This window comes from Bos javanicus, chromosome 20 (assembly GCF_032452875.1).
Source record: "Bos javanicus breed banteng chromosome 20, ARS-OSU_banteng_1.0, whole genome shotgun sequence".
NCBI lineage: Eukaryota > Metazoa > Chordata > Mammalia > Artiodactyla > Bovidae > Bos > Bos javanicus.
This window is the reverse complement of record NC_083887.1, coordinates 4,485,320-4,511,378: the sequence shown is the minus strand read 5'-3', so window position 1 is coordinate 4,511,378 and position 26,059 is coordinate 4,485,320. Positions and strand designations below refer to the sequence as shown.

The window sequence follows — 26,059 nt, the reverse complement described above, 5'->3', positions numbered from 1 at the left end:
GTTTCTCTGCCCATGAGATTCTCCAGGCAAGAATACTGGAGTGGGTTGCCATACCCTCCTCCAGGGGATCTTCCCAACCCACGGACTGAACCCACATCTTTTATGTCTCCTGATTTGTCAGGGGGGTTCTTTACATTAGCACCACCTGGGAAGCTGAGTACTTTCAATAAAAGTTGCTGCTGCTGCTGCTGCTGCTAAATCACTTCAGTCGTGTCCGACTCTGTGTGACCCCAGAGACGGCAGCCCACCAGGCTCCCCCGTCCCTGGGATTCTCCAGGCAAGAACACTGGAGTGGGTTGCCATTTCCTTCTTCAATGCATGAAAGTGAAAAGTGAAAGTGAAGTTGCTCAGTCGTGTCCGACTCCTCACGACCCCATAGACTGCAGCCTACCAGGCTCCTCCGTCCATGGGATTTTCCAGGCAAAAGTACCGGAGTGGGGTGCCATTGCCTTCTCCGTCAATAAAAGTTACTGAATATATAACATATGCTGTTTAGGAACACACCCCCACAGTAGGGAAATGGTCCCAGGATGGTGGGAGATTGAAAATGCTGACTGAGTTCCTACCTCTGCTAGTGACATATGTGTCAAGGACCGTCCTTTTTCCCTTCTTTTGGGACCCACAGCCCAATCGGATCTCCTGACCCCTTCTGGAGCTGGGTGAGGCCAGGGCCCCAGGTCAAGGCAGAAGTGACAGCCACACCCAGACCTGCCGTGAGGCCCCCACTGCCTCCCTCTCTCCCCACTGCCAGGCTGCAGAGGGCATCCAGCACACTCTTGAGAAAGACCCACAGGATGGTAGACACCTGAGGCTCTGGGCGCCGCGTGGGGCAGAGGCCCTGCCGCCTCGGGACTTCTCAAGAGAGATGAACGTCTGGTGCATTAAATCACTGAGGTTTTTAGTCTGCTTATGAGAATTAGCTGACTGAGGCTAATACAAAGGGGGCATCTCTAGTCCAGTTTCCTGCCAACCTGGAATCTTCTATACCAGCCTGACATCACTGAGCAGCTAACAGATGCCAGGCACAGTCCCGAGGGTTTCACTGAGATGAGCTCAGTTAGTCCTCATGTCAGGACGAGGAGCCAGGCACTACCGAGTAGCGGGCTTATTATGTCTCAATGAGGTAATGGAGACCCAGAGGGCTTCTTGCCCAAAGTCACACGTTTGGGAAGCCATGAAGCTGAGACCTGAATCCAGGGCTGTCAGAGTCACAATGCCACGCAGCCCCTGCTAAGCACATCCCCCAGGGACTGCCACGCCCTATGTGTCAGTCCCTGGGCAGGGTCCTGCAGGAGATGGCATGAGTGGCACTGCCATGGCCTGGAGCCCCGCAAGCAGGCGGGAAGGGAGAAGGGAGGTGGCTGGCCCTGAAACGGACAGACACAGGATGGCGCAGTCAGGGAGGGCTGCAGCGAGCATGGCGCGTCACCCCCCAAAGAACAGGGGGTCTCTCGGAGGACGTGGTGCTCGAGGCCGCCCAGGAGGGTGGGTGAGAGTTCAGCCCGCAGAGATGAGTGGGGAGATGTGCCTCATCTAAGCCAACCTCCTGGAGCCACAGGGCTTGGCTGGGGCCAGGTCCACCACTCTGTCTACGGAGGGGCCTGAAAGACTGAGGACAAGCGACGAGTCTTTCAAGCGCCTCCCTGAGCTGGACGAAACACACCTAGTCCTTTCAAAGTTCCTCTTACGGCTCCTCCAGGCCTCGCTACCGGCTCTTCTTTCAAAGGGCATGAGGTGTAACGGAAAGAACTGAAGCGGGCATGGTGAGACACCTCCGACCCACTCAGAAGTGACACAGGTGTCTGCTTCAGCACGTCCTGCACCAGCGGAGCGGGAAGAGGCTCTGCTGACAGCATGTGAAACTCCTCGAGGATCCCAGAACCTGGTGCTCTGCTTCCCCGCAGGAGGGCCACTTGAGAGTGAAGGGGGGAAAGACTGCTGATCAATAAGGAGTGTCACGGGGGCAGCCTGGCAAACACCGTCGGATCCGGCTGAAGGTCAATGCTAATGTGACGCCACGCAGGTATCAGGTAACCCTGACAGGACGTGCTAAGAAAGGCACTCCACCCTCCACCCAGCCTAACCCTGAGAAAACGTCAGACAAACCCAGGGTGGCGTACATTCTGCAGGACACCTGGACAGGGTTCTTCAAGCCTGCCAAGGTCACGAAGAACAAGAAAGACCAAGGGAACTGTCCCCAGGCAGCGCTGGGGGAGACGTGATCACTGAATGCATTACGTCCTGGAGCAATGAATGGGCACTAGTGAAACAGGTGTTTTTAAGTTTTATCTTGTGTTGAAACTTTGCTTCCTTCAGGTTGGGGTGCACTGGTTACCCCACCTGGCTGTGAAAGCTATGGTCTGTGGGCTGGCAATGTACGATCTTTTAAAACGTTTCTTTCCTGCCCAGTCTCCCCTTTCTGGTGAGGCTCCAGAAAGGTCTGCTATGTGTGTGCCTTCTCCTTCGGTGTAGTCTCTTGGGGAGTCAGTTGGGAGAAAGGAAAACCAATAGTATAACTATTTGGATACTGAAAATTGATTATCTTTTTGAAATAAAAAGCCTGTCTCCACCCACACACCCCCCCCAAAAAAAAAGGATATTAGCGGAAAAGAGGCAAAATCCAAATAAAGTCTGGAGTTTAATAATAATACACCCGTGTCAGTTTCCTACTTGGGACAGATGTGTGAACCACGGGGAACACTGGCGGGGCTCTGTACCACCTATACAACCCTCCTGTCACTCTAAACTATTCTAAAATTTAAAAGTGTCTTTAATTAAAAAAAGAGAGAGAAGCGACACTCCGATCTCCAGGGGACCTTCCCGACCCAGGGATCCGACCCAGGTCTCCTGCACTGCAGACAGATTCTTTACTGTCTGGGCCCCCAGAGAAGCCCGACAAAACATATGTCCAATGAGGCTGGGGGGCAGGAGTTGTCTGGCTGGCTCAGCGCTGTATCCCCAGCTTTGAGCACAGTGTCTGGCACACAGCAGGCACCCAAAAAATATGTTCAACAGACAATGTCTCCACCACCGCAGCCCAGGGCTGGCCTGCTGACTGGGGCTCCAGAGGCCACCAGAGCCAGGGCGGGCTGGGCAGCCCCACCCGGGTTGCAGCTGGTCCCCTGCCTAGGTGTACACATTTGAATACTGGCAACGGCCTCTGAGGCCCGGCCTCCACTCCCCCAACACAGCTTCCATGGCAGCAAACTGCAAACACAACCGAGCAGACAGCAGCTGGCATCGGGAGTGCCCACGGAGCAGCCCCCACACCAAGGTGATAACACTCCCCTCTGGGGCTTACAAGTTGGGTAAGAAAACCAGCTCTGGCATCACAGACGAGTGCTCCACTTGCCCGTGGTCTGTGCGACTTTGGCCAAGCCTCATCTCCTCTGCCCAGCATGCTCATCAGGCAAGTGGGAATGACCCTGGGTTCCCACCTGACCTGAGGGTGACCTGAACCAAGAAAGGCCTCCAGCCTGGCACTGGATAAGGAGGGACCATCGTGGGCCCTGTGGGCACAGCACAGCGCTGGAAGGTACCTGAGAGAGACACCCTGGGGGCTGAAGGTATTCAGGGATTTGGAGAAGGGAGTGCCACTCCGACTGACATTTGGCCAGCCCCAGACTGCTGAGGAGGAAAGGCAGGTCTGGTGGCAGAGCTGGCCGTGCACCCCCAGCACCATCCACAGGAGGAAAGCCCCAGGCCAGGAATCGTGCCCTGAGATGCCTCTGCCCAAATCTGGGGGCCCCTTACTCCTCTGCTTCCGGCTCCAAGTCCAGACCCACCAGACCCCCTCCTGAGTCCAGGGCTCCACCCCAAGTCCTGTCCACCGGGCGAGCATGTGCTGGCTCCCTGGTACGTGTGGCACACAGCCCACTCGCCACCAGCCACAGGCCGTCGTCAGCCCTCAGAAGGCTTTGGTTTGGCCCAGCATAACGTTCAACAAAAATAAAATTGAAAGCAGTTACTAATCATTTTCACGCAATTTATGAGATTTTCATCATTTCCTGAAAAACAGGGTGATCTGCAGGGCAACAAGCCACAGGGAGCTGCCCCTTCCCAACAGAGCGTCACTCTCTGACAGACTCCAGCCCCTGCACTCAGCTGCCCTCCCACCCCGTGTCTCTTACGGGCTCCAGCCCCTGCTTCCAACTGCACCCCCCACCCCAAGGTACCTTCTGGGATCCTGGGGGCATCTGCGTGTATGACCCTGTGACCGCTTTGTCTCCCGCTAGAGGTTACTGCCTCGGTGTCCGGAGTCACCATGTGGGTGCCACTTAGAGAAGGGAGCCCACCTCCTGGCTGAATCACCCCAGGTGTCCTCACCAGGGCACATTTCTGCCCTGCACACCCCAGGAGTCCTGGCCTTACCATGTCTGCCCATCAGGTGCCCCTCTGAGCAGATCCACCAGGGCCGAGCGTGGGGCACAGCACAGAGCGGCCAGACAAGGCCAGGATGAGAGAAACAAACCCTGTTTTCTAAGCATACTTGTCCCGCAATCCACACGGTTTATCCCATCCTCACAGAAGTCCTGCCGGGAAAGTGTGAGCACCCCAACACGCACATGAGGAAAAGGGAGGCTCAGAGTCAGGCGTCTTGTTCAGGGTCTGGAGCCCAGTGCACACGGGGAAAGGCTTTGTATCCAGGGCAATCTGCCAAATGAGCTGAGCGTGAGGGTCTGTTCCCAAGGGAGGCACTCCGAAGGCAGCCCTGGAGGGACTCGCAGGGAAGAAAGCCACTCCTAAGGGGGCCCACAACCTAGCCCTTGCCCCTGAAGACACCTGCTCCATGTCATACAGGTGCGCTCGGGCCAGCAAAACACCCAAACAAGGCAAGCGTCACCAGGTCCTTCCAAAGTGGGGAAGGGGTATTTTAGTTCAATTCTGCTGTCACAGTGGCTCCTGGTGTGAAAGCAAGAGAGAAAAGGACGGTGCAAACCTGCTGGGGAGTCATAAAAATCAACACTGTCTGGGTGCCATCGAGGCAGGGAGCGCATGGCAAAGCACCTGGCTCTTGACTCAGACCCCAAGTTCAAGTCCTAGTCCCACACTTCCTCAGCTGTGCACCCGGGTCACTTCCCAGCTCTGAACCTTGGCTTCCTGTTTCCAAACTACATTAATAAAGGAAACAATCAGCAGAGTGAAAGGGCACCTTTTTCACTGGGAGAAAATACTTGTGAACTATGTATCTGAAAAGTGGTTAATATCCAAAATACATAAGAAATTCCTTCAACTCCACAGCAAATTACACACACACAAAACACACAACAAACCCACAACCAAACAACCTAATTAAAACTGGGCAGAGGACCTGAATAGACACTTCTCCACGTAAGACACACAAATGGCCAACAGGTATACGGAAAGATCCTCAACATCACTAACAATTCAGTTTCAGTTCAATTCACTCGCTCAGTCGTGTCCGACTCTTTGCGACCCCATGAATTGCAGCATGCCAGGCCTCCCTGTTCATCACCAACTCCCAGAGTTCACCCAAACTCACGTCCATCGAGTCGGTGATGCCATCCAGCCATCTCATCCTCTGTCGTCCCCTTCTCCTCCTGGCCCCAATCCCTCCCAGCATCAGTCTTTTCCAATGAGTCAACTCTTCACATGAGGTGGCTAAAGTACTGGAGTTTCAGCTTCAGCATCAGTCTTCCAATGAACACCCAGGACTGATCTCCTTTAGAATGGACTAGTTGGATCTCCTTGCAGTCCAAGGGACTCACAGGAGTCTTCTCCAACACCACAGTTCAAAAGCATCAATTCTTCGGCACTCAGCTTTCTTCACAGTCCAACTCTCACATCCATACATGACCACTGGAAAAACCACAGCCTTGACTAGACAGACCTTTGTTGGCAAAGTAATGTCTCTGCTTTTTAACTTCACTAACAATTAGGGAAACGCAAATCAAAACCACAGTGAGATACCACCTCACACTTTGTCAGGATGGCCATCCCCCAAATAAATAAAAGATAACCAGTGTTGGGGACAATGTGGAGAAACTGGAATTCTTGTATATTGTTGGTGGAAATGTCAATCAGAGAAGCCACTACGGAAAACAGTAAGAAGGGTCCTCAAAAAATTAAAAATAGAAATACCAAACCAGTAATCAGGGTATTTATCCAAAATAACTGAAATCAGGGTCTTAAAGAGGTATATACAGCCCACCGCAGCATTATTCACAACAGCCGAAATGTGGAAATAACCCGCGTGTCCATGGCCAGATGAGTGGATAAGGAGAATGTGGTGTATACCGCAATGCGGTGTTACTCAGACTTTAAAAGGAAAAAGTCTGCCATGTGTGACAACATGGATGAAAGTGGTGAACGCTGCATTAGGTAAAATAAGCCAGTCACAGAAACTGTGTTAGTTGCTCAGTCGTGTCCAATTCTTTGCAACCCCATGGACTGTAGCCTGCCAGGCTGTTCTATCCATGGGATTCTCCAGGCAAGAATACTGGAGTGGGTTGCCATGCCCTCCTCCAAGAGATCTTCCCAACCCGAGGATCGAACCCAGGTCTCCCGCATTGCAGGCAGATTCTTTACTGTCTGAGCCACCAGCGAAGTGGTTAGTCATAGTCACAGAAGACCAAATTACTATGTCTGCTTATAGGAAGCATCTAAAATAGTTAAACCTACAGCAGAGAGTAGAACAGTGGTTGCCAGGGGCTGGAGGAGGAGAAGGAAATGGGAATTTGCTATTCAACAGGTATAAAGTTTCAGTTACGCAAGACAAATAATAAGTTCCAGAGATCTGCTCTACCACACTGCGCCCGTCATTAACAATACTGGATGGGGCACTTAAAAAGCTGTTAATAGGGCAGATCTCATTTTAAAGTGTTCTGACCACAATTTTTAAAAATTTAATTAATAAAGTGATAGAATTAGAGTTTCTTGGGGGGATGAAACTGTTCTATATCCAGATTGTGGGGCGGTCACATGACATGAAGTCCACAGAAGAGTACACCCAAAAAAGGCCACTTTTACTGCATGTTAATTAAAAAGATAAACCACAGAAAAATAAGTGACTATAATCGTATCTATCTCGTGTGACCAGTGTGATTTTCCAGTTCAATAACAGGCCCAGCACAGAGCACACACATCGGCAGCTGAGGAACTGTCAGGAACTGTCAGGCACCTCTGATAAGATGCGGACTGCCCCCTTTCCCCCTGAGAAATGCAAGCCGCAGACCAAAATTCAAGAGAAAAGTATTGCCAGCACCCGATGTTCAGGGACCTGCGACTAAAGTTTGGTAACAGCCAGGCCACTCATCTCAAATAGGGTTTCCACCTTCTGGATAAACAGAACACTCAGTCCATTTCGAACGGATCTTGCTTCCTATCCAGCTGTGCTGCCCGGAAGGTTCCAAGAGGCAGCATTCAAGGAAAGGATTATGCTTTCAGGTGTCTGAGCTGAGCTGGTCCCCTGGGGCCCCTTTGAAGTACCATCTGTGTGACCCAGCATCTCTGGGGGTCAATTTCCCTGGATGTAAAATAGGAATAATGTCCAGAGAGTGGAGAGATTTGTAAAGCACCTTCCATATTCCCCTAGCTCTTGGTAGCACAGGGAACCCTGAGTCCCCCCTGCCTCTCTTAAAAATGAACTCATAGAAGCGTTGGCAGGCTTTTCTCCCTGGCTGGTACTTTCCCCGCACGCTGTTGTTGTTTAATCGCTAAGTCGTGTCTGACTCTTTTTAGACCCCATGGACTGCAGCCTGCCAGGCTCCTCTGTCCATGGGATTTCCCAGGCAAGAATACTGGAGGGGGTTGCCATTTCCTTCTCCAGGAGATCCTCCCAACCCAGGGATAGAACCTGGGTCTTCTGCGTTGGCAGGTGGATTCTTCTTTCCCACTGAGCCACCAGGGAAGCCCTATTTTTCCTGCACAGACCAATGTAATTAAGTTAACAGACCTGAATGTTAAAGTTGACAACAATTAGGCTAATTACCACTTCCTTAAAGGATCAATTAGAGCTGTGTTTCCCAAACAATATTTTGAGAAATGGTAGTGGCCGCCCTATGAACCACATGGTGGCTTACAGAGTACATATGGCAAAAGCTGGACTGAATCAAGTGACTCGGGTTCCTTTTGTGCAGGACTTCTCAGTCTTTAGTAAGCTATGCGCATGCTACGGATCTCCCAGGAGGGAACCCATTATGGAGCAGCACAGACCAGGAGATGCTGAGCTAGTCAACCTTACGTACATCCAAAGCCCCTGGGAACCCTGGTAGACTACAGATGCAGATTCAGGGTGGGCCCTGTGACGCTGCCTTTCCAGCAAGCAAGCTCCCAGGTGATGCTGAAGTTGTTAGTGTGGGACCACAGTGTGAAAAGTAAGGATATCAATGGTAAGGTAACGCCCCAACCCTCACCACCACTGACCTACCATATTGACAGCTTTACTAGTGAAGAACCAACCCAGGGGAGGGAATGGGCTTTACTAGTGAAGAACCAACCCAGAAGAGGGAATGAGCAGGGCTGACCAGTGGGACCAGACTCCGCCCCCCAACCTCCCCTGCAGGGACCCACTCCAGCATCTGGCCTTCCCTGTGCTCTCAGCCTACTAAAGATGGTTCTCCTGATACAGAGGAATCTCCTCAGTCTGAGCTGTGCACTGGGATCACACAGGGGCCTTTATAAAATACTGATGCCTCAGCCTCCCACCCTTAGGTCCTGAGTACTGCGTCTGGAGAGCCACCTGAGTTTGGGGATTTTTAAAACTCCTCCGGTGAGTCTTAACATTCCGCCAGAGCTGAGGGTTACTGATACAAGGGGAGTGTGTATGGGTAAGTTTCAACCCAAACACCCTTCTCACATCCTGCTTGCCTCTCCACTACCGCCCAGGAGCAGTTCCAAAATTAAAAAAATGAACAGATTACCAGATGGGAAACAGAACTTAATGAATCCACAGCTGGCTAAAGATACTACAGTATCGAGGTGAGGAATCCAAACTGCCTCGGGAGGAGAGATTTTCCATCTCCTTCCATGTCTGAATGAGCACATAAACGTATGCCCTACACTCTAGAGCCCCAGGGGCTGGAGCAGGAAAACCTAGACCTTCCAGAGTGAGAGGCTCTAAGTCAAGGATCCTCAACCCCTGGGCCACAGACCAACACTGGTCCGTGGCCTGTTAGGAAACGGGCCCACACAGCAGAAGGTGAGCAGCGGGCGAGCTTCATCTGTATTTACAGCAGCTCCCCATCACTCGCCTTACCTCCTGAGCTCCAACTCCCGTCAGATCAGAAGCAGTATTAGATTCCCATAGGAGCGTGAACCCCAAACGTAATGCGCTTGAATCATCTTGAAACCATTCTTCCCCACCTCCCTGCCCGTCCGAGGAAAAACAGTCTTCCATGAAACCAGTCTCCAGTGCTGAAAAGGGTGGGGACCACTGCTCTAAATTACCGTGAGACCATAGTAGGGGGTCGGGGGGTCTTTAAAGACAATTTTAGAATCAGGTGTCAGACCACATGAGGCTAGTTTAAAAAAACAAGGGTTGGTGACTTGCTTAATGAGCACTTCTGGGAAAGGGTCAGAGATGAGAAAACCAATGAGTCCAACCAGAGGGGGATTCGGTTCTCTCTGAACTTGGTGAGTAGGAGGGGAAAGCTTTAGAGATGAGCCCACAGGATACAAGCGGGGCTCTGGGGCAGAGAGCAGCATTCCAACCCCCAGGACATGATCCATCATGTCCCTTACCTCCGCTGCACCTCAACTGGCTCGTCTGTAAACTGGGATAACAACAGTGTCTGCCTTGCAGGGTTACTGAGGGATTAAATGAGCACAGGAAGGATTCTTACAAGAGTCAGGCACTAGTAAGTGCTCAATAAACACAAAATACTGGCTTGATTTTCACCTAAAATGTTCCTCTGGTCTGATCTTTATTTCCCTTTTGCCCTCATTTTTAAATCTATTTATATTTTTTTACACTTGTTGTAAAGTATGTGTTTCCATCAGCTTACCCAAGTTCTTTCTGGGACGAAGCAGGGCAGAAATGCAGGCACTCAGGTAAGCTGCTATCTGCCGAGTGCTGACTGTGTGCTCAGAGCCCTCAGAGTGCTGACACTGGTGTAGGGAGTGAGGGGGGCTGCAGGGACCCCCTGGGGCAAGGCCACACGGGGAGCTAAGGAAATTGTCCTTGATCAGAGCCACAGGCCCCACTCGACGGCTGAAACCCGAATGTGAAAAAAAATCATGTCAACTTCAGAAAGTTCCCCTGGGGCTCTGAGGAGATCTACGGCCTCTTGGAGATGCCCAACCACTCGGAAGGCGAGACTGAGAGGCGATGGAGGCTGAACCAAGACGCCAACAGCAGAGCTGGCATCACCGGCTTGAGAACCGTGTGGTCACACAGGGCCCCACGCTCGGAGGGCTGCGTTCAGACCTGGTTTAACATTCTGCTGTCACTGTCCCGACAACCTTTTCCAACAAGGGGTTCTGCATTTTCATTTTGCACTGGGCCCCACAAACTATGTAGCTGACCATACCCTACAGAGACAGCTCATTTGCCCCTGCATCGACCCTACCGGGGAAGGCAACAAAGGTTGCCATCTCCTGAAAATGAAGACACTGAGGCTCAGAGAAGGTTAAGTTAACTCTTCCAGGGCTCGATGGTCAGTGACAGGGGAGCATCATACCCCAGGTCTTCGGGTTTCAACTCAGGGGCTGCTGCTGTGGGGGAGCTGGCCACCTCTGCATGCCTGAGCGTCCTGCTTAGGCTCCTCTGGGCCTGGGCAACGGGAACTGCACCCCTGCCCCCACCGCGGGCCAAGGCAGAGACAGCAGGTGTTCTGGGCCCTGCAAGCCGGAACTGGGTCCCGGCAGGGCCAACACCCACGGAACTGGGTCACCAGGCCAGTTCCACCACTTCAAGGTCCAGCGACTAACGAAACAAAGCCCTGGGAGCAAGGCAAACACAAGTCACCTTTGAAAGCCCGGGGGCCCTCCTCTGTGGTCTGCCTACTCCCCTACCCCTGAGTACAACTTAGAAAAGCACATGTTCAAGGAAGAAAGGGGGGAAATGAACGACCCAGATCTGAAAAGGTGCCCAGTAAAGGAAGAAATGGCATTATCAAATTATAATTGGCTTCCCTGACAGACTCTGAGAGACACGTCCTCAGGGCAAGGGTGGCCCTGGCAATTTTTTCTAGGCACTGGAGTTACAACAATGAAGGAAACAGATAAAAGTCTTTGCCTGAGGCAGCTCATGTTTTCATGGGAGGCAGAAAGAAAATAAGCACAAAACAATGAAGTGAATTACATAGTGTTAGGCAACAGGTGCTTTGATGAAATAATACCAATAACGAAAAGAGTGATCAAAATTTCCTGGGTGCTTACTCTGCATCTAAATGCTTTGCACACAGTGGCTCAGTTAATCTTCTCAACAATGGGTACTGTTTTCATCCCCATTTCACAGACAGGAAAGCACACAGGAGGTGAGGTCCCACAGGCGCTAAGAAAGCAAGGAGTGCTAATAAGAAAGGGCAGGAGATTCCTTTCTCCCCCTTCTTCATTTTATTCTGTATTAAGGAGAGCAAAATGAGCAGGAAGCCTGGTTTTCTCCCTGGCCTCGAACTGGGAGAGGGGGAATTCAACCAGACTATGTCCCTCTCCATCTCCCGTGGTCTTTTTTTTCTTTTGTATGAAGGGTTATTTAACTGCAGTATGTACATTTCACTAAACATAAGTTGAGCATAAATTGCACCACTATATACCTATAACAAAACTGATATACGTTCTTAAACTTCCATACAGTTGTGACCACAATTCAGTGGCTGGATTTTATACTCTCAATAGGTTTATACAAACTACAGAACAAGAGATGAGTCAAGTGGCAAGTGGCAAGACAACTTTTCAAACGTCACCTACGCGTACACGTAGAAGAGACTACAAAAAGACACGTGTAAAACTGCAGGTCGTCTCTGGGGTTGCTGGGGCAGCCCATATTGCTGGTGGAGCGAATCCTCTGTAGTTACTGTTTAGTGATTCTTTTGCGACCACACAGACTGTAGATGACCAGGCTCCCCGACCATGTGATTTCCGAGGCAAGAATACGGCGAGTGGGTTGCCATGTCCTTCTCTCTCCCCCATGGTTTTTAAGAGATCTGACAGGGCTGGGGACCCTCCAAGTCTTCCCTTTTCACCCACGGCTAACAGACCAAGCTCCAAGGCTTTGGAGCCAGCAGTCCCCAGTTTGAATCCCAGCTCCATTACCGCCCGGCCCTGGGCAAACAAGTCACATGTCGCCCAGCTCTGCAGTGGGGCATCGGGCGGAGGGCTGAGCACAGAGCAGACACTCAGTAAATGTCTGATCAGTGAACACTGAAGTGCATGGGACGGAGGACCCTTCCTTTAAATCTGAGCCCTGAAAGGAGCACATCTTAGAAATGTAGGTTACTAGGCTCATCCTCCAAGGTGCGAGTGGAAAGTGTTGAATACATTCTCACTGTTCTGGAGTAGCACAAGCTTTCAAGGAAATTGATTAAAACACCTCATTAAGCTGGGGCTCCCATGGCACCTGGACACGCCCAATCTCTAACTCAAGGGGCACCAAGTCAGGAATTCTGTGCAACCTGGGACCCTGGCCCACCCTTCAATCTAGGGCAAGACCCTCAGCCCTCAACTTCCTTCCCTTAAAATGTGAGGTTAGGTGCAGAGTGAATGAATTGTATGCCCCAAAGCAGTGACTTCTTCAATAAGGTCAAAATCACCAGAACCTACTGAACCACACAGAAGACAGAGGCGAGGGCAGGAATTATCAGCCTGGGTAAGGGGAGGCTTTATGGAACCAGGGATCGAAGGGCCAACTACAGCTCTCTCGTGACCTGAATGTTAACTGTTGGTATGAGGTCTGCCCCTGAATTCCACCAGAGGAGCCTTTCCTTGTGTGAAAACTACCCTGTTCGCAGCCCCAGGGCTGCGTGGAAGGAGCAGACAGTGCCCACTGCAGGCCGAGCCCGCCCGCCAGTGCAAGAGTTCCCAGGCCACTGTGCTCGTCAGGCTGACACCCCAATACGCCCACACGCCTGGGGGGCACTGCCAGGCTTTTCTGGCAGGAAGGCTGGCACTTCACCCTGGCTTCGTTCACACCTGCAGGGAGGGACCAGAAGCCCTAGTCTGTGGGTGAGGAAATGGCCTCATGGAAAGGCGGCTTGTCCACTAATATCCCACTTCTGAACTTCACACCCCACCAGGCTCTGAATTAAGCACCTCTCAGGCTCTCAGCCCTACCAGGTGGGACTTTATTTTTAGCCCCAATCTGCAGGTGGTGACAGAGATACTGAGAGGGCTCAGACACTTGCCCAAGTCATCCAGCTGAGCAGCTCAGGGGAGGTCTGTACCCAGAGCCTTTGCCCCAACTTCTAGAATATACCAACCTGCTCAGGGGAGGGGAGAGAGACAGGATTCTAGTTCAGCTCGCACTAAATTCTAACCCACTGCTATTTTTTCCCTGGTATACACATCCAGCAATGTTGCCTCAGGCCAGGGCAGCCCCTGAGGCTCCATACCTCAAGGGAAAGTCTGGTGGAGACCCTTGTCAGTCAGGCTTCCAGAAGGCCTAGCCTAGCACAACGTGGACCAGGTGGCGGCCAGACCCCACAAAGGGCTCACTGTGGTGACTGCAGAAAGCCGAGGCCAGACCCGGCTGGGCCCTCTCTGCAAAGCCCTGCCCACAGGTCCCTGATATGGTCTCCTCGTCTCCCCCAAGGAGCCCCCAGACCCAGAGCACAGGAGTAGGACCAGCGGAGGGACAGGCCTCCAGCTGGAGCCAGTGGGGAGAGGCTGAGCCTATGGAAACCTGAAACCCTCCAGCAGCTGCCTGGTGGGAGGGGGCTGCAGAGCCCTGTGGACCCCTGGGGGCTCATCCAAGGTGCCCTGGCCGCACCTGTCACTGGGGTGGGGTTCAGGAGAGGCTCTGTAGAGGGGAGGAAGGAGATGGCTTCTTAGCTCTCTCGCGCCCATCTAGGGGAGGGAAGAAACCTGTTTCCCAGTATGGGGGGAAAGGGATGCGACTTTGCGAGGTGTCAGGGCAGCCTGGGGAGGGGGACCCCGAGAGGGAAGGGGTGGAGCGGCCCGAGAGGTGGGTGGCCTCGCTTCCCGCTGCACGAGGAGGCCCTCCGAGCCTCCGGCTGGCTTTGTGTGCGGCAGGGGGCCCGCCTGGAGTCCCCGAGGGCCGGCGGAGGCATGCACAGGGTGGGGGACTGCTTTTGCGTTTCAGGCGGGAGGGATCCGCAGCGTGCCCGAGCACGCCCCGCGCGGGTGTTGCCACACTCACCTCCTGAAGTCAAAGGGCATCGTGCCGTCGCCGCCGCCGCCAGGGATGGGAGCGCTGCAGGCCAGGTGGGCCGCGGCGCCGCGTGGGTCCCAGCCCGCTGCCAACGCCGCCTCCGGCCGCCCCGCCCCCGCCGGCCGCCCCCCGCCTCCGACACTGGCCGCTGCCTCCAGCCGCCGGGAAGTGACGCTCCGCTCAGCGCATTGGGCACCGCCCCCGCCCCCGGCCGCCCCTTCCGCCGCACCGTTAAAGGGGCCCGGGGGCTGGGGTAGGGGGCTGGGTGCCGGGACGGAGGGGCGGGCCTTAGCGGGGCGCGCGGTGGGGCTCGAGGCTTGGAGAGGGAGGGAGCACCCAAAGATACAGTTATTCATGCCTTCCCAGCTCCCGCCCCCCACTGTTTTCCATCAATTCTCTGTGGCCTTGAGCAAATCCCACTGCCTCCGTTATTTTGCATTTGCAAACCGGTTTTCCTGAGTTGAGGCCTCCCTGATAGCTCTGTTGGTAAAGAATCCGCCTGTAATGCAGGAGACCCCGGTTCCATTCCTGGGTCGGGAAGATCCGCTGGAGAAGGGGATAGGCTACCCACTCCAGTATTCTTGGGCTTTCCTGGTGGCTCAGCTAGTAACGAATCCGCCTGCAATGCGGGAGACCTGGGTTTGATTCCCTGGGTTGGGAACATCCCCTGGAGAAGAGAAAGGCTACCCACTCCAGTATTCTGACCTGGAGAATTCCATGGACTGTACAGTCCACGGGGTCCCAAAGAGTTGGACACGACTGAGCGACTTTCACGTTCTTGAGTTGTGCAAATTAAATGGCATGGTACAGATTTGGGCTATGCACAGCATCTAACTCTGAGTAAAGGGCCTAATACCGTGACAGAAAGGTGGAGGTCAGGCAGGCCTAGATTTGTAAAGTGGACCCAACCACATCCCTGCTGAGCCTCTCTGGGAAACACGCTGGGCTTCTCTGAGCCCACACCCCTTTCCACATCTGCAGGAAGAAGCTGATGATGCTTACCAGAGGAGGTTTTTCCTGGGGATCCAATGAGAAAGTTGGGAAAGTGCGTAGTGTGATGCCTGGCACCTAGTAAAGGCTTGTCACCTGAAGCTGTTGTGTTTGGCCTGCTAGCTCTACTTCTCTGCTTGCATCTTCAGTACATGGTTCATTTCAGTGGTATTCACTGAGCCTGGCTCTGAGCCCAGTCTATTGTGGATGGCAGACCAAGACCTGTTGTGTGACTTGGCCCAGGGTGGACCTCTCTGAGCCTCAGTTTCCTTCTGTGAGATTCACAGGTAATCAGCATCTCCTTTCAGGATTGCTGAATGAGAGGAGCTGGTAGTTGTAATACAAGACCCAGGTGGAGGAAACTCATTTTGAACTTCCCCTTCTATGACTGGCCCCACCTCCAAGGCTTTGCTAACACAGAAGCCTAAAAAATCCCAAGGGAGGAACGGGAGCGGTGGGGCTCATGTTCAAAAAGCAGGGCCAGCAGGCCATGTCTTGTCTATAAATAGAGGGAAATGGTGGTACCTGTTCCTTTGGGAGGATTCAGAATGCATGGTGCCAGTTCCTGTCTGGTGTAGGGTGTGGGCTGTGAACCACACTCTTCCTCTGGACCCTATACAGTGTTGCCTCTTCTTCCCTTTTCTTTCATTTATTCATTCAGCCAGCAAGGGGCCTGGCACCCTTGGGAGAGAGAAGGAAATCTCAGCTGGAACTTGAGTCCTAGGAGCAGTAGAAACATAAAAGGGGCCTTGAGTAGCCACTGAGCCCAAAAGACTGTTTGCCTGGCCCTCTATAGGAGGGGAGTCACACAGTGGTGAACATTTGACAATGAGTCCTCCCCCTCAAAGTCTGGTCCACAGCCTGGTGCTGGTCCACCAGCCAACCGCAAAGGCGCCATGGGGCACATTCTCAGCCCTAGCCCAGACCTATTGAATTAAGTGTGCATTTCACACGGTCTCCAAAAGATTCATTGGCACATTTAATTCCTAGAGACACTGTGATAAAGGGCCACGTTTTGGGGGGTTAGGAGACTTCTGCATTTGCTGTTTCTTTTGCCTTGAGCACGTTCATCTCTCTGTGTTGCACCCTGCTGTATTGAACAGAGACTATGCATGCCTCCCAGTAGATTCTCCCTTTCTTCATAACTCTTAGCTATGGTAACAGAGTCCATGCTCCAGCCAAACTGCGTGGTGTCACATTCTAGTCTGTCTACTTACTAATTTATCTTACTTCTGTACCTCAGTTTCCTCATCTGTAAAATTAGGACAATAATACTACCTCCCGCAGAGACGTGTTGTAAGGATAAAATGTGTCAATGAATGTCAAGGATTTAGGAGAGTGCCTGGCACAGAGTAAATGTAAGAGAGGTTTGACTATGGTTGCTATTTTTGCATGAAGATGGAACTCCCAATTTTTGGCTGGGCATATGGGTGCTCAGAATGAAAGTTACATTTCCTAGCTTCCCTTGCAGCTAGGCGTGGCCATGTGACTAAGTTCTGGCCACTGAGATGTAAAGAGATGTAGCTGCTTCAGGGATTCTCGGTGGACATTACCCACTGTGTCCCTCTCTCCCTCTGGCTACCCAGAGTGTGGATGCCACCATCCTGCTCCATTCAGTGAAGGTCATGTAGAGCGGAGCAACAAGATAGAGGGAGCCTGGGCCCCTGCCCTTGAATGACACAGTACCTGTCCTCGAACATCTCCCCAAACTTCTAAGCCAAAGAGAAACACACATGTCTGGTTTAAGTTACTGGTATTTTGTATTTTCAGACACTAATACCTGAACCTAATACTAGTACACCTGCCCAGCCTGGTTAATTTCTTGACTTGGTTTAACTACCACATGCAGAATAGGCCAGGACCCCCATTATATGGTCACATGGCACCCATAGGTTTTTAGGGGGAGAAATTGTCACAGTTTGTGATGAGATTATTATTAATTGGCTAGTGTCTACCTCCCTATGTTGACTGGAAGTTCTCCGTGGAGGGTGGATGTCTGTTTGCGCATCACTGTATCCTAGCAACCAACCAGAGCCTGCACATGGTTCGGCAGGTGGTAGGGGGCCATAACTGTGTATTGAAGGCTGAATGGCAGTTTCCCAGAGAGGCAGGCCTTCTGTAAGAATTCCCAGAGAGAATAGGGGGAAGGGACACATCAACAAAGATCTCTGTGGGGACTCTTGAGGTCTGTAAGCCAGTTCCAGATGGCCTGTGTGCTCAGAAGACAGTGTAAGACGGGACAAAGGAAATCAGACGTTGTGTTACAGTAAATGAGAAAACCCTGCATCTCTTGACCAAGGGAGTAACTTACTACAAACTGAGTTTTAGGATTGCTAATCTTTCAGGACCCTATCGTAGCCACCCTCAAGTGGCTGATATTCCCATGCCCTTGTGTAATCACCTCCCACAATGTGACGTGCCAAGCTGGGTAACCAACAGGGCATTGCAGAAATCACCTCATATGACTCTGTAGGCTGGGTAGTAAGGGCATTGAGGCTTCTCCTTAGGCTTTCCTGAATCACTTGTTCTGGAGAAAACCAGCTTCTAGGTCATAAAGATACTCAAGCACGGTTAGAGAGGGATTGGATGGCAAAGAACTGAGGCCTCCTGCCAACAGCCATGTGAGCGAGTCATCCTAGAAGTGGATCCTTAGCCTCTAAGTCTTCAGAGCTGCAGCTCCAGCCCACAGCTTAACTACAGCCAAGGGAGAAGCCCTCATCCAGAGCCACTCATCTAAGTCGCTCCTGGATTCCTCCTGAGTCTTAGAAACTTTGTGAGATAATAAATGTTTAGTGTAAGCCACTAACTCGTGGGTATTCAGTTACACAGTGTAGACAGTCAATAAAGACTCCATCCCCACATCCTTGTTCTACCAGCACCTTCTCCCTGCCTTCTTCTGCCTCACCCCCAAAAGGCTTAGTGAAATGGTAAAGCACTGCAATCAGATGACTCTCTAGCTGAGAGACATGGACACACAGTTTAACTAGCTGGTTGTCTGAGTATGCAGTGAAGGATAAAAATACCTTTCCTGTGGCAGGTAACCTCTAAAATCACCATCCCAATAAACCCACCTCCTTGTATCCAAACGCTTTCATAATCTCCGTCCATACAATGTAGGCTGGACTTGTGATTCACTTTGAATGAACAGAATATGGCAGAAACAGTGGCATGTCGCTCCTAAGACTAAGATACAGAAAGATTGTGGCTTCTGCTTTGAACACTGTTTCTCAGATCAACCATTCTGGGCAAGCCAGCAGCCCTGTGGAGAGGTCCTGTGAGAGAGCTCACTAGTGAATCTTCTGGCACCTGACAGCAACCATGTGATTGAACTTGGAGCAGATCCCTCAGCCTCAGTTGAGCCTTGAGATGACCGCAGCCCTGACCCACAACTTGACTGCAACCTCCCAGAAGACCTTGACCCAGAGGCATTCGGCTGAGCTGCATCTGGATCCCATGAAATGAGAAGTTTGTTGTTCTAAGCAACTAAGTTTGGGACAATTTGTTAGGCAGCAACAGGTAACAAATACATGGCCCTAAAAGCTTGCTGTAAAAATGAAGTAACATGTACAGGGCCAGGCATATAGCAGGTGTTAATTAAATGCTTGCTGAATGAATCAATTGATAAACACATGAACATTCTATAATGTAGAAAGTTCCCTGGCTCCAAATGCTCACTGGTCTCTACCCCCTCTTGCCAAACACATCACGGAAAGTTGTTTGAGGCAGGGAAATGCCCAAGTCAGATTTGTTTTTCTGTAATAGGAGCCTGGTTTGTGTTCTAGGGGTGTGGCTGGTTCAACTGTGGCCTGGATGAAGAGCTTAAGAAATAATAGTCCTTTGTCAGCTTGAAGAGGTGTTGAGGGTAACTTGGGCCTCATAACAGGCTTCTGAACAAGTTCTCCTTTCTTGCTCTGGAAAGTCTCCTGGCCAGCTAGAAGACTATCATTCATTCACTCATCCATTTCAAGTTATTCAGTGGACACCTCTCTATGACAGGTCCTCTGGCTGCAGAAAGAAGCACGACACGTCCCTGTGTTTAGGAAGCAAGGAGTAGGTAAGCAGAAGTGTGCTGCTATGACAAAGACTCGAGCTCAGGGGCCCCAACTCCTTTGCAGGTACGGTTTCATGCTAAGTGCTGTGTTAGGGGCAGCACCAGAGGTTCTAGGAAGCTGGTACAGCGTTCCTAATTCTACGCATGGACATAAATTGGTCTCAACACTTTCAGTTCAAGGTGGCTGAGATCATCTCAAATTAACATATCCTGCCTCGGGCCAGAGAGAGAGAAACAAAGAGAAAAAAAAAAGAAAGAAAGAAGAAAGATAAGTCCAGACGTAGATTTGGTTTCAGGCATTTCAATAATTGCATCAGGAATCTCTCTCCCCATCCCTAGGCCCACCTTTTTAAAATTTTTTTTTTCTTTTGCTGTGCCGTAAGACATGTGGGATCTGCCTTGGATGTGCAGGGTCTTAACCACTGGACCACCAGGGAAGTCCCATAGGCTCATCTTTTAAATTCTGACTTTGTCTCTAGAGAGGCTTTCCTTTTGTGCTGGCAAAATGCTTGCCTGGAGCTCCAGGCTGTTTTTCCAGCTCTGCAACTCCAGCAGCTGAAGGCAAGCTCTTTCCTGCTGCCTCAGGCAAAGGCTCCTGGGCTGACCCTCAGGGGTTCTCATTGGTGGCAGACCAGAATAGTGGGCTCAGGAGCAGGGATAGGCCAAGCCTAGACTGAATGCCCACCCTCGAGCCTGGAGTGGAATCAGCCTTATTCAACACACACAGATTCAGATGGAAGAAGTGTGGTTTCCTAAAGAAAGGTCAGGGGTGGGAATTCCCTGGTGGTCCAGTGGTTAGGACTCAGTACTTTCACTGCTGAGATTTAATCCTTTGTTGGGGAACTAAGATCCCAGAGCAAGGCCTTTAAAAAGAAAGAAAGTCAGGGCGGCATTGCCAAAGAAGGAGAGGATGTTGGGAGGAAAAATTGTCCGGTATCTTCTACGGGGAGTTAGGAGAAGCTTCGAGGAAGAAGAAGAATCTGAGCGGAGACCTTGAAGAATAAGTAGATTTTAGGGAGAAAAGCAGATTGAGTGAGTTATCTATTTCTGTGTAACAAATTATCCCAAACTTAAACAGCAATTTATTGCCGGCAGTTTCTGATGGTCAGGAATCCAGGAGCAGCTACCCGGGTGGTTCTAGCTCAGGATCCATGATGAAGCTGCAGTCAAGCTGTTGGCCAAGGCTGCAGTCTCAAGACGACTGGAGCGGGTGGATCCAGGCTCATCCACGGGGCTGTTGGAGGAGAGTTTAGCCCTCCCCACGTGGACCTGTCCTTAACACTGGTCATGACATGGCTTCTCCCTGCCAAGTGAGAGAGTCAACCTTCTGTGAAGTCTCTCCAAAGTGCATGCTGTCATTTCCACCTTCTTTTATTCGTAAGTCCAGCCTCCACTCAAAGGGAGGGAATCTCACAAGGGTGTAATACCAGGAGGTGGGGGTCATCTTGGGGGCTGGATACATCCTGGGAAGGACACAAAAGCATGGTGCTGGGAGAGCAGGCGGCAAGGCTGTGGCTGTGGGTTACGTCAAACTGGAGAGTAAGTAGGTGGGGACTGAGTTGTGAAGGGCTTTGAGAGATGTGTTCAAAGCGTGAACTTTCTTCTACAGACAGTTAGGGGCCCTGAAGTATATAAAGCGGGGTTGCGTCACAATATTTTGATTTAAGGCTTTGTGGGAGCCCAGTATATGTCCTCTCTTTCCCGGCTGTGCTTGGAACAAATGGGACTGCTATCTGCATGGGGGCTTCCTGACAGTGAATCTCTGAATGTGGCATACAGACCCAGGCAGGCACAGGAAGGGCAGGAAAAGGTCAGGCCTCCCTGGGGTGATCTGGGATAAGGCAGAGCAGAACGCGGTTCCCTGTGCGCAGCCTCCTTCCCAAAGAGCTGGACAGTATAGTCACAGACCTCAGGTGACAACTTACCAATCAGAATTCACCCATCTCCCCAGACAGTAGGTGAGGGGACCCCACAATTGTTGAGGGAAACCCCTTCTCGTGAAAACCAAAGGAGAACGCAAGCACGCCCCCCATCAGCCATCTGCCAAGTTTTAGACAGGGCATATCTGGCTGCCTCTGCTGTGGCATTTCACCCATGTTTTTCAAGACCTGAGAAGCTCACCAGGCGGAGGTCCCACTCAACTCGGTGCTCCTTTCTGCCAGCAGCAGTCAGCTCTGCTGGCTTGGTGACTCGGCATCACCTGGGCATCTTCCTCATCTCTTTCTGGCCTGGAGGTCACCTGGACCCTTTCCTCCGCAGTCGGTGGTGTGGTTTGGGGCTTCCCAGCGGCTTCATCCCCCATGGCTCCTCCCTCCATCCCTGCCCCTTGGCTGAACCTGGGGACCTTGGGGAGGCCTTTGTGTGGCCCGGGCATGAGTGTGTGTCATGGTGTGTGGGACACCCAGGGAGCAGATGGGGCTGTTCTCCTGGCTGAGGGCGGAGCTGTGTTTCCTCAGGGTGGGCTGGTGGTGGGCTGGGTGTTAAGCCAAACTTGACTCTGAGGAGGAAACAGAAAAGGAAACCCTGGAAGGCTCTGGGTGCAACTCCCATGTAACTGAAGTAAATCCCTTCAGCTCTCTGAGCTTCAGCCTCTTCATCTGTAAATCGTGGATCTCCAGTTGTTCACTCATCACTCAAGCTGATAATTTGCTAGAGCACAAGGCCGAAATTCCCCTCACACAGGAGTGTATAGCACCCCCAAAATAGTGGTAAATATAGGGAAGCCCAGTAATAATGTGCCTCTGGCAAGGTTCATGTATTCCAAGGTGCCTGCAAATGGAGAAAAATCAGATGAAAATCAGGCTCACTGGAACCCCAAGAGCTGCATGATGAGAGGTGAGGTCAAAGATGGAAGGGAAAGCTTTGAAGTCAGAGGTCAGAATCCCAAGCCTAGTTCAGCTGATACCTGTCTGATTCACCTTGCTGCTGCTGCTGCTGCTAAGTCGCTTCAGTCATGTCTGACTCTGTGCGACCCCAGAGATGGCAGCCCACCAGGCTCCGCTGTCCCTGGAGTCACCTTGGGGCTGTCTAATTTCCCACCATAATCTCCGTTTCCTGCTCTCCAAAATGGAGAGAATGCCCACTTCATGGGATAGTTGAGGAGGTGAGTGTTTATCCAGTGGTCATATGTGAACTCCCCCTGCCTTGGATCTGGGTTTAGCTGGATACCAAATCCCATCCGCCCCTCCAGTCTCATGGCCGTATTGGTGAAGTGAAGAGATCTGAAGGACAACCAAGCCCTCTCCTTGCTCTGTGAATTCATTCTATCCTCTCATTTTTCTCCTTCTTTCCAGAGCAAGTACATTTTTAGCAGACCCGAGACGTGGTTTCCTATGTGAGTTAAATTCAAGAAATCCTAAAAAAATAAAATAAAATAAATACATAAGTATAAATGAAAGAAATACTCACTGAGCTCTAGTCAGTGGGTTTTTTTTTTTTTTTTTTTTTTTTTCGGCTGTGCTCCATGGTATCTGGGATCTTAGTTCCCCAACCAGGGATTGAACCCAGACCCCTGTTATGGAAGCATATAGTCTTCACCAGTGGATCACCAGGGAAGCCCAGTGTTTAGGTATTTTGGATGAAGGAGACATTAACTCTAGCTTCCGCTCCAGAAGAGTCACCCCACTCATCATTCACACTTAGAGTCATCAAAAGACCACTGCTTTTTCTGCCCTGACTCCATTCAAGTCTATATTGATCAAAGACTCTAATCTGGCCTCAGTTAGGGTTTTCAAAATAGGATTGGCTTTTGTGAGATGTTTTTGTTTTCTCAAATTAATTATTTAAAGAAACAGTGATAATTTAATTTAAAAAGTAACTATTTAAAAAGATATTCAAACAGGAAAGGGGGTTCACAGTGGAAAATGAAGTCTCTCTTGTCCTCCCAGCCCCCCAGCAAGGGCACCCACTTCTGAAGCTTTTCTTCAGTGGACTGGGCCTTTTGGTGGCCAGGGGTGACCCCAGCCTTTTTTGGGAAGGCAATGGAAGCCAGCATCTCTCTACTTTGCCAGCCAGGAGCTCTGAGGCCAGGAGAGAGGAGGCAGAGTGGAGCTTCCCATGGAGCCGAGGGTCTACCAGAAGGCCAGAGGGAGGGCAGTATCCTGGGCAGGGTGGGGACACTGAGGATGGAATTGAGTCCCTCAGGTGGTCTCTTGGGGAGAGTGTGGGGTCTCAGGTTCACCAAGGGAGACCTTTAACCCACTTGCAAGAGACCCACCACCTTATCAGAGAGGTCTTCTACAAATATTTGTTGAGTGACTATGACAGGCCTTCTGGCCTTCACCTAGGGTAGGAATTGGGAAATGGGGCTGGAAAGGCCCCAAATCTCACTGTGAGAGCAAGCAGGAGGGAACGCTGACCAAACATCTTCTCACTGTCAAGGACTTTTTTTAGGTTATTTTAAAATTAATTTTTAAATACACAAGTAGTATAGGAATACATTTTTCATGTAAAAAAAAAAAGAAAAGAAAACTGTACAGATAAGGCTAAATCTTCCTTTGATCTCTAACTCCAGTAAGACTGGAAGTAAGATCTTCTACCTCTCTAGAAGGAATCGCTATTTTCAGTTTGGTGTGAATCTTGCTAACATTTTTCTCTGCATTTTGGCTTGTGTTTGTTTCATACATATTCTTCTGCCACTTCACTTTTGGATTGATAATATACCTGGGAGGTTTCTCTTCAGGCGGATACAGATCTACGCTCAGGGCTTCCATGGGTGGTGTTTCACGTCAGCCCCACTCCAGAAGAGCAAGCACGGCTCAGAGAGCCAGGTGACTCACCCCAGCGGGTGAGAAGGGGAGCAGGATTCAGACGCGGATTTGTCTGCGTTTGGATTGTACCTGCCCTTTACCCAATCTGCTTGTGGTTTATGCTCTAAGTTTCCTGGTTTATGATATCATCTATTTTAATGGTAGATTAATCATAATGCAAGAGACAAATCAACTACCTCCATTCCCTGTTAAAATACCTACGTGGCCCCCCAGTTCGCAAAGGATTGGGTCTAAGTCCCTCGAATGGGTAAGAATAGATCTTTTGGACAGAGGGCTTCTTGTCATTTCTCCAGCTCCCTGTGGCCAGGCCCCACCTTGTCATCAGTTCTCCATCCAGCGTGTGTTTTCTGACACCTCCAAGCAATTCGCTCCATTCTGACACTGTCTACCTGGAGATAGCATTAAATCCCACAAGCTAAGTGCCCACTGCCCCGCTTCGATTCCATTCTCAAGTCCAGCTTGTCGCCTGTGCTTCTGAGTGGTCAGCAAGGGGAGCTTCCCATGAGCCCCTCTTGGGGTTCAATTAACTTACTAGAGTGGCTCTCGGTTTACCAGTTTATTATAAAGGATATTATAAAGGATACAGATGAGAGTCAGATGAAGTACTTGGGACGAGGTATGTGGAAGGGGCTTCCATGCCTTCTCCAAGGAACCACTCTGCCAGCACCTCCACATGTTCACCAACCTGGAAACTCTCTGAACTTCATTGTTTTGAGTTCTTACAGAGGCTTCATTAATTACATAAGCACTATGGATTAAATCATTGGCCATTTGTAATTGAACTCAATCTCCAGCCCCTCTCGCCTTCCTGGAGTTCAGGGACACAGCTAAGTTACACCCCTCTAATTACATGGTTGGGTCCCCTATCAAACAGCTTTCATCCTTAGAGGCTTTCCAAGCCACCTCATTAACACAAACCCAGGTATGGTTGAAAGGAATTTGCTATGAATATCTAAAGACAACTTTAGGGGCTTCCCTGGCTGTCCAGCTTTCCTGATAGCTCAGTTGGTAAAGAATCCGCCTGCAATGTAGAAGACCCCGCTTTGGTTCCTGGATTGGGAGGATCCCTTGGAGAAGGGATAGGCTTCCCACTCCAGTATGCTAGCCTGGAGAATTCCATTGTATTGTATATTCCATGGGGTCCCAAAGAGTCGGACATGACTGAGCGATTTTCACTTGCAGTTTCTTTTCACTGGCTGTCCACTGGTTAAGACCTCCCCTTCCAATGCAGGCTTCGATCCCAGATCAGGAGCTAGTGCCTCACAACAAAAAAACCAAAGCCTAAAACAGAAGCAGTATTGTAACAAATTCAACAAAGACTTAAAAAAAATCAAAAATTAATTAAAATTAATTTTTAAAAATTCTTTTAAAAAAAAATAGAAGGACAACTTTAATCACTGAGGAAATTCCTAGGGTTTTAGAAGCCCTGCACCAGAAACTGGACAATGACCAAATATATATTTCTTATTATAAATCACAGTATCACATTCCAGAAAAAACAAGGTACTTAGGGTTCTCTTCAGGCCCGTTGTTTCTCTCCTCCTCATCCCTGCCCATGCAGTCTGCTCTGCGTGTGGCAGACCAGCTCCCATCTTAGCCCCTCTGTGCCTGGTTCACTGTAACTCGTCCTGTGCACCTTGGTACAGGGGTCATCCCCTCCTGGGCGCCTCTCCTGTCGCCCATAGGCTAAGCTAGCTGTTTCTCCTGTGTGCCCTCAATGTCTTGTACTTATTGTTATCAAAGCATTTCCCCTCCTATTCTAATTGCCACTATATTTGCCTTCCTCTTCTTAAGGGTGATGACATAAAATTCATATTTTATGGCAAGGTAAGAAAAATGAAAACATAAAATTTTTCTTTGCCTGTTTGGGCCCATTCCCTCCCTGTTAATAAGTATTGTACAGCTGTGTTAACTAGATGTCCTTTGGAGATAACAGTCCTTTTCAGGCTCAGCTTGGGA

The 26,059-nt window shown here is 50.7% G+C and overlaps 1 protein-coding gene across 2 annotated transcripts in view; it reads right to left on the bottom strand.

Annotated features, from left to right (window-relative positions):
- Positions 1-15,849, bottom strand: part of ERGIC1 (endoplasmic reticulum-golgi intermediate compartment 1) — a 114,224-nt gene extending 98,375 nt beyond the window's left edge. The window contains exon 1 of one of the 2 annotated variants that reach the window (XM_061393223.1): positions 15,806-15,849. In XM_061393223.1, the coding sequence (XP_061249207.1) occupies positions 15,806-15,834 (29 nt within the window). In that variant the 5' untranslated portion in view covers positions 15,835-15,849. Of the gene's footprint in view, positions 1-14,278; positions 14,662-15,805 lie in introns of those variants that run through there. The other variant, XM_061393222.1, reaches the window with a different exon arrangement.
- Between the last annotated feature and the right edge of the window lie 10,210 nt (positions 15,850-26,059).